The 14,979-nt window shown below is 39.3% G+C and overlaps 1 protein-coding gene across 3 annotated transcripts in view; it reads right to left on the bottom strand.

The window, feature by feature from the left end:
• Positions 1-1,731: 1,731 nt before the first annotated feature.
• Positions 1,732-14,979, bottom strand: part of LOC127007508 (transcription factor MafB-like) — a 15,257-nt gene continuing 2,009 nt past the window's right edge. The window contains exons 1-8 of one of the 3 annotated variants that reach the window (XM_050878617.1): positions 14,194-14,979; positions 13,913-14,089; positions 11,349-11,478; positions 8,470-8,596; positions 6,590-6,686; positions 5,458-5,687; positions 4,965-5,157; positions 1,732-4,578 (exon numbers count right to left, since the gene is read on the bottom strand). The exon at positions 14,194-14,979 is cut by the window's right edge and continues 2,009 nt beyond it. In XM_050878617.1, coding sequence (XP_050734574.1) covers positions 4,384-4,578; positions 4,965-5,157; positions 5,458-5,687; positions 6,590-6,686; positions 8,470-8,596; positions 11,349-11,463 — 957 coding nt within the window. In that variant the 5' untranslated portion in view covers positions 11,464-11,478; positions 13,913-14,089; positions 14,194-14,979 and the 3' untranslated portion in view covers positions 1,732-4,383. Of the gene's footprint in view, positions 4,579-4,964; positions 5,158-5,457; positions 5,688-6,589; positions 6,687-8,469; positions 8,597-9,571; positions 9,887-11,348; positions 11,479-13,912 lie in introns of those variants that run through there. The other 2 variants (XM_050878616.1, XM_050878619.1) reach the window with 2 other exon arrangements.

The raw sequence follows: 14,979 nt of genomic DNA, 5'->3' as shown, positions 1-14,979 counted from the left end.
AAAGAACATTTTGAGAAACTCCATCACATGCAATGATGCTAAGTAGCTACTGAAATACTCCTAATGAACCGCAGATTCCGGAACTGTGACTAAATTAAAGCGTGTTGTCCTTGATGAGTGACAAAGTGAGAAATAGTGTTGGTTCATCCAATCATATGGACAAGAGAGAGCGCTCTGGAGGATTACGGGTAGGAGCTGAAAAACAGTCTCAAGAATGGGGGGGTCGTTCAAGGTCATATATCGCCAGATGACACCTTAGGGTTTCAAACTTGTCATCCTTTCCTTATAATACGTAACGCCATTTGTTCTGTATTTGCCTGTCTGAATGGTTAAGCAGATAAAATTCAGAGTTTTAAAAATGTAATGAGCGAATTTTTCGGTGAATCACAAAAAGTCTATAAAATTATGTTTGTCAAGGGTCCCTCTCCCCTTCCTCTTGCCTTCATCAGCAGCGGGCAGCAACTGTCAGTCAAGGCAGGCAAAAGAAATTTTAGGGTTGCCATCCGTTCCTTAAAATATGGATTCGTTCTGCACTGGAGGATGGGATGTAACATTCCTCATTTGTTTTAGATCAAGATGGCAGTCCTAACTGAGGCTCTCCTCCCATTGTTTTCTTTCTGCTCTGAGCACTCTCGTCTTACAGTGAAAAAAGGGAAACCATGCTAACGTCTTCAACTTGTACAAAGAAACATGCCAGTCCTTCTCGAAAGACCGACTTGGTCGGCTAGGGTGACATAAGCTGATAGAGTCAGTCTATTGGCATCCTCCCCTCCCCTTCATGAGCCGTCACTTCGAGGACATACTCGCTTGACCATAACGGCCTTCATATAGCTCGTGTCCCCCCACCTGGGGGGTAGCGAGGGAGAAAAACAAAAAAAAAAAAAAAAAGAAGGAACAGGATGCTCGTACACTGTCACCGCTCGTAAACCAAGGCAATTTTAGTGGAATTTATTTTCTCGTAAACCAAAACACTTGTAAACCGAGGTTTGACTGTGTGTGTGTGTGTGTGTGTGTGCGTGTGTATATATATATATATATATATATATATATATATATATATATATATATATATATATATATATATATATATATATATATATATAGTTATATATATATATATATATATATATATATATATTAACACTTCGAAAGTATCGCTTCCTTAAAATAAATCAACTTAATGTAAATGGCGGACAATTGCACATGAACAAATGATAAAGGAATGTTGATTGGTAAGAAATAAAGGAAACAATGATAATGATCCAAACACGAACACACCTATTTCAACAAAGTAGGTATGTGGAACCTGAAAGACCACCGATTAAATCTTCTAATACTATGGATATATCAATTTTTCAACAGCTATATGTGGAATATCAAATATAATAAACTGTAATATTCAGCCGAAAAATAATGAGTGAACTCTTATCCACAGTTCAATATACAGCCTAATTTTTATATATATATATATATATATATATAGATATATATATATATATATATATATATATATATATATATATATATATATATATATATATATATATATATATATATATATATATATATATACTGTAGAACCTCGTTTATCTGGCACAAACAGGGGGAAGCTCATGCCGGATAACCCATTTTGCTGTTTTTTGAGACTTACTCCTATGGAATTGCTAAAACTATGGGAATTATTAACCCTTAGAGTACGGGTGGTGATATATTTCTCTGGATGCTGTGCACGAGGATCATTTAGGCAATTAAAAGAGGTGGAAATGTTTTTTTTTTTTTTTCTTTGCAATAATAGTATATTCATCTAGTATATATGGTGGTGTAATAACACTTCTCTCCTAATAATAATAAAAAAAGTTATGACAGCCAAAAATATTGCACATTTTCTTGTGGCCGTGATGCATTGTGTGGAAACACCCCACACTCTCTCTCTCTCTCTCTCTCTCTCTCTCTCTCTCTCTCTCTCTCTCTCTCTCTCTCTCTCTCTCTCTCTCTCTCTCTCTCTCTCTTTCTCTCCTGCTTGCCCCTCCCTCCTCTGTCAATGTCACTACCATAGCAGTCATCAGAGTCACTGTCACTTTGATTCACCCGCGCTCTACTTCCGCCCGGAGCAGAGGAACTGCTTGATGCGTCACGAGACATGCCAGATGTATTCCAAACAAAAGTGGAAAATGATCTGTGGCCTTCGGTAGACTGCGCGCTGGAGACGAATGAGAGTGTGTACGGATGCCAGATGCCTCCAACATTCTTCTGAGTCAAGAACTGGTGGTATATTTGAAACATAGGTAGCATAGTGTGATGGTTATATATATGATCCCCGTACGGGTGGGGTGTGTTGTAGCGCATTTATATATACGATCGCCATAATCTAAGGGTTAACAAGAGGGTAGCCAACTAATTTTGAGGTGCTGACTGCTTATTTCTGGACAAAATAGGATGCTGTTTATTATGGAGAAATATCTTTTTCCAGAAATCACTAAAGTCAATGCCTGTTGAGCACCCGCTGCTGCTCGCTGCCACCCGTTACTACCGGTGTTGTAGGAATCAGCTCACAGCTGCAGGGAGAGGTTCAACTTGCTTACAGTTTATACATTTCACTCACTGCTCACAAAGATCACAAGTGGACAAACTAGAACAAAACCAGGCAAATTAATGTTTTTCCTGCTATATATCCCCCCAGTGCCCATGCGCTGTGGACAGCAGAGCAACTTATAACAGCGAGGAGGTATTTCTCGCAACACTGACCAGCATAGTGGACTGCCACCACAATCTCCTGTCCAACGCTGCCTATTTACATCATATTTCCGCTGCCCCACACCGTGCGTAATAAATTCAAACTAACCAAACCTAATGTAACCTACCTAATGAGAGGGCTTCACCCCCTTCAACCCCCTTGAAGGAGGGCTTTGTCCCCTTCAACCCTCTTAACGGTGGGAATTCGCTTCTCTAAACCTCCTCTTATTGAAAGAGTTCATGGGGAATATATGGCGTGCAAGATATAGACAATGATATCTTGCCCCAAGAAGAACACTGTCTTTCTGTATATTTTGTTTTCTTTTCACAGGAGTCACCTGTGACATCAAGATCAAAATCAAGATCAGATAAGATCCGTGCCGTTGATTTGGATGGCAGATAAACGAGGTTCTGTGTGTGTGTGTGTGTATGTATGTATATATATATATATATATATATATATATATATATATATATATATATATGCAATTTGTTTACAATAAAGATTCTAAATCTTGAACAGGAAAAGACATTTACCAGGTCCCAAGTAGTGCTCACATCTCCATGATACTCTTAGCCCAAAGGTTAAAATGCATATTTTCATTGTTGATTGGCTATAAACCTACCAACTCAAATATCTAGAATAAAAAAATCCAACTTAAGAGATAAGACTGATTAATGAAATGTTTCATTATTTCTTTTTTCATTATATTCACAAGCAGCCTCTATATTACTCCTTATATGTTGGAAAACTTATCATGTACCTGAAAACATTAAAATCAGTGTATATCTTATGAAGGAAGCAGTCTGGAAAATTAACGCCCCCCCCAAACTATAAATACAGTATAACATTTCACACTGGCAACCAAGGGACGGAAAACAAAGCCAAAGCAAGACACAAAATGAGATGTCGAGATAAGACCCCAAAAAACCACTGGGGCAAAGTTTAGCAGTAGACAGAAAGAGATAAAAGAAGAGAGATGGGAGAGTCTTGGTCCTGCAGTAGACTATTAAACGCTGCCAATTATGATGATGACAGTGAGGATGAAAAATTATGATGATGAATTTCAATATGTTAAATTATAATCAGTATAAGAAATGCTCTAACACTGATTATATAATATTCATTGCTAACTAATTAAACTCTGATAAATAGCCTATTATGAACATTTGTTGTATGTAAGAAAATGAAGCTTTCATGTGAAAATATATACGAATCAATTTTCTGAATTTAAGGTATAAAATACTATCCTGCTTCTGCTTGTGTCCTCAGAGTAATGGGACAATTAATACATGTGGGGTTTGAGGCTTTAAATATTCAGTTCACTTATATCTTAATTTTTTTTCTCCAGAAATCAAATACTACAGAAAAAAAAATGCATATTACAATTTCTTACATTAAAAATATAACTTCATTCAATTCAACAGCTCAGCTGCACACAGAAAAAAAATACAGGTCACAACAGCAGCCAGTGCTAAGTAAAGAGAAGACAAGACCACACGTCAAGACTTTGCAATGTACAGTGTAGTGCTGAGTATCATCAGTGCCTCATCTGGATAGCTGCATGAAAGCCAGGAACACCTAAGATATATGTATATAGTATATATTTTGAATCCCACACAATAGCTCTCTTCTTTCTCTTATAAACATTACTTAGCTGTGAGTGATGCCATGGCCCGTATTAGAGCTGTATTCTCCTGTCGAAGATTGGAGCGTTCAGTGGACGCCTGAGTCAACTCTCCTGTCAGTATAGACAACCGAGATTCTAATGAGGAGATGCGGCGGTCTCGCTCCTCCAGCAGACCCAGTAACCGTCGATTCTCCTCTCTTGCACTCTCCAGCAACTGCAAAACAAATAAGTTATTAGAATCTCTGAAAAGAGGAAAGAGTGGGAGACACAGCTGGTGTAAAAAAACTACATTTGACACTCTAAGGCTCTAAGGCTAAGACTCATCTACAGTAGTCTTTAGAAATCTAAACCTATTGGAAGTGCAACATATGGAAATACAATCTCTGTCTCAAGCCAGAGATAGACATACAATAATCTACATCTTCTCTTATGAGCACTTACCAAACTCCTACAAAATATTAACTCCCATTTACTTTTTAATATAAGTATGCCTTGTTTAATGCAAATGAAATACCCTAGTCTATACAATATATTTACACCTAATATCACACTTTTTAGCTTCTTTTTTATTTTCTTAGGTGATAAATGTTGAAACCGTACTTCATCAACACTCTCTGAAGTAGGTGTTGCAGGCCGGCCATTGGCGGGACGTGTGGCCTGTAGAGTTGTGCCAGCATGTGTAGTGGTGGTGATGGCTGATGAGGTAGGCTGCACCAGAGACAGGGTTGAGTCACTCATGGTCAGGGAGTCATAGTCTTGATTATCCTCATCATCTGCTTCAAGGTCACTTGGGCTGCACACAAGACACAAAAACTTAGATCAAAGGTTTGCAACTGCCCAAAAATGCATTTAATGACAATAAAAAAAAATTAAAAATGACAGCATACAATAAGTTTTGGGCCTGATATATGATCAAAAATTATTATCATTGGCAACCCCATATCCTAAGAAGTAATAGTTTGTGTTGGGCGTGATTTTGGTTCAAACATTTTCTCAGCTGGTGTGACCAAAATATATGAAATATAATAAAATATATTACAAAGCAAGTGTTACATCTTTGAATGCAGTTAACCATGAAATAGCTGAGAATGACCTTTTGTTTCTGTGACTTGTGAATTTCTTGTGCTTGTGCTCAGCCATGGAAGTGGGCCCAGGGACTGCTGAGTGGTGATGGTGGTGATGGTGGTGGTGGTGGTGATGGTGGTCCCCTGAACCAGGTGTTGCCTTTTCCTTCTCTGGGTGTTCGTTGTAGTGAGTGTTGCGTCGAGTCTCAGCAGTCATGGACAAAAGCTCTTCATCTTCACCAGTGCTTCCTCCAGTGGACTGAGATAATGTGTTGCAAATTAAGCTTAAAAGTATTTCTCAAAAAAACTAACAAATTAGACAAGTATAGTCTAGAAGCAGAATTATTGAATGTCCTACAGGTAACTCTCGATTTACGCGAGTATTGTGTCCTTGAAGAGGTCACGTAAATCAAAAACAATGTGAATCAAACAAGAGGTAGGTTTCTATCGGAGAGAGAGAGAGAGAGAGAGAGAGAGAGAGAGAGAGAGAGAGAGAGAGAGAGAGAGAGAGAGAGAGAAATTCATATCACCGAGATATCCACTCAGGCACTCAGTCTCAGCCTCACTCGTGTGAGGAAGAAATGAGGGACACCATGAGTGACTGGCTAGTATTGGTACTGGTACCGAGCAGTCTGGTACCTGGTACCGTTAGTACCAGTACCTGCCCACCCCTATTGTTGATTAGCGTGGCAGCGTGGGTACTGTATTGTTGTTCAAGTGGCGCGCGGGAAGAACTGAGCACAGCTGTGTGGCCACAGCGCCGTGTGAGTCCAGTTGCGTGAGACATCTGGTGGCCACTCCATAAAATATCACGTATAAGTGAAAAAAAACTTGTAAATTAAACATATGTTTAGATTTTGGACCCCGCATTTCAAAAACGCGTAAACCAAACTCGCGTAAATCGAGAGTTACCTGTATACTGTTAAGTAATTTTCTAAATCAAAATATTCATAAATAGCCCATTAATATAAAGAAATACTGACATCATAAAAATGTTGCAGCTTCAAATGAGTGAAGTAGCCAGGTTGACTTCTGTAATCATTTCCTGGCCATAGCAATATACCAGGTACTTGCAGCCACATGCATTATAAAACTGACACTCACTTTTCAAATTTAACATATACATTTGCTCCTTTATAATTAAAGCCTTTATGTTACTACCTCAGTGGAAGGAAGGTGGACAACTCCAGTACTACGTCTTTTTTCACGAAGTTTTCGTCTATCACGCTGCTGCTTCCCCTTGTTAGTATGGTTAGGTCTGGTAATGGAAAAGTATACATATGGAGGTACCAAATTAATTATATTGAATTCAGGGAATAGTTATATAGATACAAGATCAACTAAAACATCTGCGGTGTTGACACTAATAGATAATGTACACAGTATGTAGTGCAGTAGGTGGATGTAGGACAGGGATACACACACACCTACAGACTCCCAAATATTTCTCTAGCTTTAAATTACATCCCAGTATCATGATGCATGAAGACAGATAATGCTAATTCTAGCCAAGCAAGTCAGATAATGCTAATTCTGGGTTTAAGTTACTATGTTTGTCACCAGTCCTGTAACAACTCTACTATAGTCAAACCATTTCAAACAGTCTGTTTGGGCGTTCGATTCCACGGGTCCTTTCCTCCCCTCTGCTCTGCCACACAGTCCCATCGCCTATCCCTTCCTCTCATATGTTACCTATAGATGACATATGAGAGGGAAAAATAGGTGTTGGGACTGTGAGGCAGAGCAGAGGAGAGGAATGGAATGGACCTGTGGAATCGAACGCCCAAACGCACTATTTGAAATGGTTTGACCATAGTCTTGTTTTCTTAGTGGCCACACTAAACTTTGCCCACTAAGGGAGACATGATGCTATTGCAATCTATTTGGTACTTATTGGTTGACCAAATGCCATGGAGGAAAATTTCTTCCTTATATCAGCAATAATGCAAAAAATATAAGCATTAAGCTTGTGGGAAATATCAATTCATCAACTCATATGTTGTGTAGGTCTATTTCATTAAGAAGCAAACAGTATGACTTCATGAGGCTTATGAGGAGTCAATGCACCCACTCCAAGGGATATATATATATATATATATATATATATATATATATATATATATATATATATATGAGGTGCCGTGTGCAATATTGGGGTATGCGCCAGTTTTTAAAAACCTCAAATCGCAGTTGAAGTTTTTGCAACTTCAAATTGCAATTTTTTTGTTGGTTTTAAAGCTAGAATCATTATTTTGATACCAAAATGAAGCTTATGTAAAGACAAAACTGCCCGTGCTATGAATGAAGCGCAAGAAGAAAAAGAAACACAAAAAACAAAAAACAAAAACACCCTGGGTTTTGAAAAAAGAAGAAAATCCACCAGAAGTATTTTTTCTAATCGTATTGTGATTTACTGGGATTTAGAGGAGTTGGAAGTCGGAAGATAATGCAAATTGTTGTAATTAATGTAGCTAGTCATGTTCACTCGGAAAGAACTAGTTAAAAATTGTCACTAGTCAATTATAAAAAGTACAACAAACTAAAGTACATTAAGTCAGCTATTGAATATCAAACAAAGTTAGAAATTGTACAAAAAATAAATTAGATCAGCTAGACATGGCAACTGCGTCACTTCCTCCCAGAGCCCGCTGGGGACTTACACCATTACTACACGCCAGCATGCCCACCCTACCTCGCGCGGACCATACGTTTGAGCAAGATATGTTTTTCCCCGAGACTTTTTACCCTATTTCCAGTGTTGATTTGGGGTAAATGACTTGCTCGGATAAAAAAGGAAGGGTCAAAATAGTAGTATATGATTGTAACTCCAAACCCACATGGTTGGTGTTTACCCCAATATTGCATGCGGCGCCTCATATATATACTTATTGTCGTTACACAGAAAATACACTATATTAATCCTCTTCTCTTTTTTTAGCTAAAGTTAAACATTTCACACAACTTTAACTCAATCACAGTCTAAATCTCATACACAAACATACTACAACAGCTTCTGTTTATGTTGCAAATGTCCTGAATACCTGTTCATTCTCTTCTCCTTGAGTCTGGTGGCAGGCTTTGGACTGGCGTCGTGGTCCTGGGACCCAGGGAAAAGCCCTCCAGTGCCAGTCTCCCTCTCACTGCCTTCACACTCCTCATCTGCTTCACCTGCCAAAGTATTTTTATCTGTTTTTAAGAGATTGAAAGGAGCCAAATCACTACATTAAAGGTCTGTAAAAACAAATGCCATGTCCTGAAAATATACAATTTTTAAGAATACTTTGAGAGACTGATGCTTATGAAGGGTAACCAGCAACACATCAAGTTTATGGAGGAGGTGCAGCCAAAGTAAATGGAATTTTTCAATGACAAAGTTTAATATATATATTTTTTTTACAGTAAATAGCCTGTGTATGTTGAAATGCAATAGTAAACTAATGTATAATTTGGGGTAGCTATGGTCGAGTGGTCAGCGTGCGGAGCCCAGGGACCAAGGTTCGGGTCCCACTGATGCACACTGACAATTTTCAACTATCACCGAGTGGTGGAAGATTACCCACATGCTGCCCAGATCCTCAATCAACTGTAACTTCAGCACCTTCAGTCAAGAGGAGCAATGGGGGGGCAGCATGGACCAAACATGTCATATATCACGGCAGCCACTATGAATAAAATTCGCCAGTGCCACTAACCCCTTCACTACGGCCGGGCCAAAACAGCGCCCCGTGCCGTATCCGGGATCGCCGCACATGCCAAATTTCAAATGTCACTATTGAATATAACAAGTTTTCAGCCATAAACTCAACATAATCATCATGTATTATATATGAAAACATGCAGAATTAAATGGTGCACATAAAGAAACAAATTAATTGATAATTTTGAGATGTAAGCCTAAATATAGAGATAAAATAACTCTTATATTAGCTAAAGCGAGCCAGGATGCAGTATGCGCATTACCAATGTATCATGTGGTAATGAAAACAGTCTCTTTACACACTATCAAATATGAAAAAAATATAAATCCAAGAGATATTTCAACTATAGAAACAGATCTTTTCCAGTGATTAATTGATTTAAGTATTACCTGTCACCATCAAATACTTAAGTAATACAAATACAAGTTATTTCAATTATACATACAGATTTCCTGCAGTGGCTCCATGATTCCTGTGTGTTACCTGTTTCTCAGACGAGACAGAGAATGGCAGGTATTCACAACAGATAAGGAGTTGTAATTATGATAAGAAAGATAAGCAAACACAAAGCAGTCATGGTAATAACAAGAGAAGCACATGCATCTAAACCCATCTATTACATGTAAGTGTGACTTCTGTATATTTATGTTCATAATTCATTATTTTATTTTTTTCCTTTAAAAACTATACTGGTGGTTTCCATTGCATAACAAGTAGGGTGGAGGATAAGAGGAACTGCCAAAACCTACCCAACCTCATACTGAAATAAGAAAATAGAAAGCTTCAGCCCTACTTTACACAATGCCTTGTCTCCTTGATTTTTTTATTATAGACGAACAAATAATTATGCAATCAAACAAACATTGTACCATCATCCTGTTTTCTTACTTGCTGACTGATGTGTTTCAATAGCTACATAAATGCATTTTCTTAGCACAAACTACATACAGTTGGATAACAAGAAGGATATTCATAACCAACTCCTCCAAAATGTACATGCTGGCACCTCGCACTCCCCCACACAAGACAAGATGAGTCACAAGTTTGGCACTGCTGATAAGTGTTCAAAGGTTTACTGTCTTCTGATAAGTTTATCAATCAGTTTTGACATAACAGAAGCAGCAACATGCATCTAAACCCATCTATTACACGTAAGTGTGACTTCTGTATATTTTTTAATGATTTTAGTGAAACAAGGAGTGTTGATTCAAGACAAATTTACAAGCAAAATATAAACAAAAAAAAGTCTGAGAGTTGTTTAGGATGATGCTGAGGGAGCATGCATCTCTTCTGACTGGAGTTTGAAGAACTTATAAAATCAACATTTGAAAGATGATACAGCTGCTAAAACCTATTACGTCATCATTCTCCTCTATCAAGAAAAAATATTTATATATTATTACAGCCAGGATTGATAATGTAATGTAAAGGTGAAGGGAATATGGGAGACAGGAGCAAGGGGACCAGTAGAGGAATAAAATAAGGAATAAAAACTAATGGAGAATTAATGTACAGCTTATATAAAATAACATCAGAACCTGCGAGGAAAGGGAGGTAGAGCAGATGTATTATGATGCCTAACACAACTTTATCATTAATAACAGAGATGTCTGGAATCGTAAACCCCAGCTGAGGACAGTATGACCATCAGTTTCCTCTTACAGACAAGACGCTTATTTTTATAGTCTTAATTTTCAGTCACTGGATGCTTCGCTCTGGTGCAAAATCATATGGTCTTGTATTAGAGTATGTAATAACTATGTATCCAATGTAGTATTATACATTAACAACATTCAAGGGGTTCCTGAATATAAACTACAAATGACACCCAACATTTGCTGGGGTTAGGAGACACAAATTAATGAAATCAGTGAATATATAAATTCTAGCTTCCCTTTGCACACCAGTTACATGACCTCAGAAAATTAGACAGGTATTATTCCAGAAAAGAAAACATTTCCATTTGATGGTTGAGTCTCTTGTGAAAAAGTTGGAGAACCTTTAACTTAGGTAAAAAATATAGTTTCATGCTTTGCATACTAAAGGTAGAGGTAAAACGTAAAACTGCATTTTCACTCATCTCTCTCTTTGTCCCTTCAGCCTGTGGTTGGTAGAACCCATTACCCCAGGACATTTGGGCAATAGTGACATTACATATATCAAGTAATACTTCCATACAGTCATGGCAATAAACACTATTGTGCACTAAGTGACAGACCTACCTGGGCGGGAGGGAGGATTTATGTTCCTTGCCCGGGCAGTGCGGATGCGAGACCTGCGTGATGACGTCTCAAAGTCCAGGTCAACGTCCTCTTGGCTAACTGAGCTTGAGGCCATGCTGCTGTGTCACTCCTGTCATAACATACACTATTAGTATGACGTGTCTTGACAACAATACTCAGCATACAAGGAATACAGGGAATGATGATAACCATTATCTTCCTCACTTTTGTAATTGTATTTTGCCCTTTGCAGATTTTCTTTTTGTGGTTTAATATGTATTGCATTCACCTTTTTTTTTTTTTTTTTAGTGTGTGTGTGTGTGTGTGTGTGTGTGTGTGTGTGTGTGTGTGATGGACCATGAAGATGGTCAGCTGGTTGGCTAATATGACATCACAAGATGGCACGGACAACTACTAGTTTTAAATACCCAGTCAATAACAACAATCCAAACAAAACACCCAAAGAACAACCAAATCAAGTGGCAAATTAATCATACTCGTATAAGATCTGCCCAAGATGCTTGCCGAGCTGGTGCTTGAAGGAATTCACCGAGATGACAGAAACAACAGAACCCGGCAAGCTGTTCCAAATGTTAATCACTCTCAATGAGAAGAAGCGGGATCTCACATCAGTGTTACAACGGGGGACAAAAAGTTTTAGGAGTGACCTCTAGTGTCCCTATTGTGATTTCTCGTCAGTAAATGATCAAGATTCGGACAAAGTCCTTTTACAATTTTAAATACCATAATAAGATCAACTCTGATCAGTCTGCCTTTGATCGAGTAGAGACTCAGTTATGCGAGACGATCCCTATAAGGTATATCACAGAACCCAATGATTTTCTTAGTCCACCTTCTCTGAACAGCTTCTAGTAGCCTTACATCACCGAAAGACCGACTATCTGCTGACGTCAGCCTAACCAACCAAGTCGGCGCGGTGTTGCGATGAGGACTGGCGTGTCTCTTTGTACTAGTCAAAGACGTGAGTGTGGGTTCCCTTTGTTCGCCGCAAGACCAGAGTGCTCAAAGTGGAAAAGTGGGAATAGAGTCTCAGTTAGGGTTGCCACCTTGAGCTAAAAAAAATAAGGAACGCATCATCCCATTCTCCAATACAGAACGAATCAATATTTTAAGGAACGGGTGGAAACCCTAAAATTTCTCCAACCTGTCATGACTGACAGCCACTGCTGCTGAAGGCAGGAAGGGGGAAGGACGTTACGACGCACATTTTACATGTATTTTAGGACGACTCTTGACAAACATAATTTAATGGAATGGTTTTGTGGTTCACTGAAAAATGCACTCATAACAGTTTTAAAATACTGAATTTTATCTGCTTATTAACCTTTCAAACAGCCAAATAGGGAGCAAATGGCATTCTGTATTTGAAGGAAATGGTGGCAAGTTGGCAACCCTAGTTTCAGTTCGCGTTGTAAACTCATAGAGATAAAATCTGTGCACTTATGTCCGATTGCATTTGTGCTTTGGTGTGCGATCTTAAGTGTTTTCAGCATTACAGTGTGCGTTCTTTGTGCTTTAACCCCTTCACTCCAGCGACGCTGGTTTATGAGTTTAATTCCTTATGGAATTTTGCTCACAAACCAAAACAAATATCCCCATTTAAATTAATGGGAATTCCATATATGCATCCCACATCCCCAAAAATATTAGCAATATATATATATACATATATATATATATATATATATATATATATATATATATATATATATATATATATATATATATATATATTACCTCTTAACAGGGAGGCTACACCCCCTTAACCCTGATGTTTCCACATTTTGTTACATGGGGCATATTATAGTTTTTAATAATTTGCACAAGTGAGGCTTAAAAACTCATTAACTAAAAAAAAAAAAAAAAAAAAAAAACTCATAAGGAAGAAAAAAAAACCAAAAAATTTAGTAGCAATAAGGGAAATAAACTACCCCTAAAATTGCAGCATCTTTAACCTAATAGTAACATAAATGGTGATTCACAAGCCCGGAGATATTTACCATTACTAGCAGAGCCAAATTAGGTACAGCGTGTTATTAAGTGCACCACTTAGCTTGGTTGTCCCAACATCTCATCTCCTGACACACTCCAGAATTCACAAGTCGAGATATTTACCATTGCTAGTAGAGACAAATTAGGTACATACTCAAATGCACTCCTAAGCTTGGTTTCCAACACATTTTGTCTCCTGACACTGTCCAAGGCACCAAGGCGGATGTGTAAGTGTTGGCGGGTCGGGTGTCAAGTGCCCCGGGTGTCAAGTGCCCCGGGTGACAGCACGCAGCTGACCCATATTTGTGACGCAAAGCTGTCAGTGTCAGGCCCACCACATTCCCTACTACCTGCCCCTCACGGCGCCAGCCCCCGCCACACCTGCGCCTGCCAGCCTCCCTCAGCCGCAATGGCCTGGCCGGACCTTGCACCAGGCGGAGAGGCAGCAGTTTCTACTTTACAGCCTCGACCATACTCGCCTGTGACGCCCCACACAGCGACCCTCCCAAGCAGCCTCCATCACATGGATACGGCGAGCTAACGTGACTTACTTCCTCACGGGTCCTAAAGAATCGGCCTGGGAGCCACAGCCACAGCCACAGCCTGCTAGGGACGCGGGGAGCAGGGGCGCCGCAGCCAGTCCGCCCAGCACGGGGAGGAGCAAGTGCCTGGCCGCTCCACACAGGGCCCGGGTCGGTGTTCTCAGACGCCTCCACCTCTCACATCACCTATTTCCAAAGGCCAAAAGGGAGATCAGTCGGGTTCTAATGAGTGTTCTTTTTAGGTTTATGGTACAGAAGAAGTCAAACTACCACCAGGGCCATTAAATTACTGCTGGAAATGGCCCAAACCGCTGCGAAAGCCTTGTTAAATGAATGTGGTTGGAAGTGAAAATGTTTATGGGCCCCGGAGTCTCGGGCGCTTTCGGGGCTCACACACCCACACTTGTCAAGGCTTTCGTAGAGGATGTGGGCATTTCCATGGGTAGCCTTACGAATCTAGTGATAATTTGACAAGGCTTCTACACCATTAATACCGAAAACACTCATGCAAACCCGAGTAATCTTCTTTGTAGCCTTTGGAAATAGTTATTGTGAGAACCGAAAGCGTCTGAGAATACAGGCCACAAAGGAGACTTATTATACTCGGCAAATTATCTTGTCAAATCATCACTAGACTCATAAAACTTCCCATGGAAATACCCACAACATGTACGAAAGCCTTTTAAATGTGGTTGATTATCAAGCCCCAAAACGTTTGAGACTATTGGCCCATAGTATCCAAATTTGGCCGTGATTGTCAATGTTTGCAATCCGCAGCTTGTCACAGTATAAATAATTGACCCTCCTGCTGATAGGCAAGTATTACCTAGCTATGGGTGGTCAAGAGGCTTAATTAGGTCGGTATTTCAGACGCATTCCACCTCTCACATCACGTTTCCATTGCAAACGCCAAAAAGGAAATCAGTCGGGTTCTGAAGTGTTTTTAGTTTTTTGGTACAAAGGAAGGGACATATTACTACCAGGGTCATTAAACTACCCCTGGAAGTGCCCAAAACTCCCACGAAAGCGCCGTGTCAAATATGTGTGCTTGGGCGCCGAAATGTTAAAGAGTATGA

Source organism: Eriocheir sinensis, chromosome 35, assembly GCF_024679095.1.
Source record: "Eriocheir sinensis breed Jianghai 21 chromosome 35, ASM2467909v1, whole genome shotgun sequence".
In the NCBI taxonomy this organism is placed as follows: Eukaryota; Metazoa; Arthropoda; class Malacostraca; order Decapoda; family Varunidae; genus Eriocheir; species Eriocheir sinensis.
This window is presented reverse-complemented; position numbering and strand designations above follow the sequence as displayed.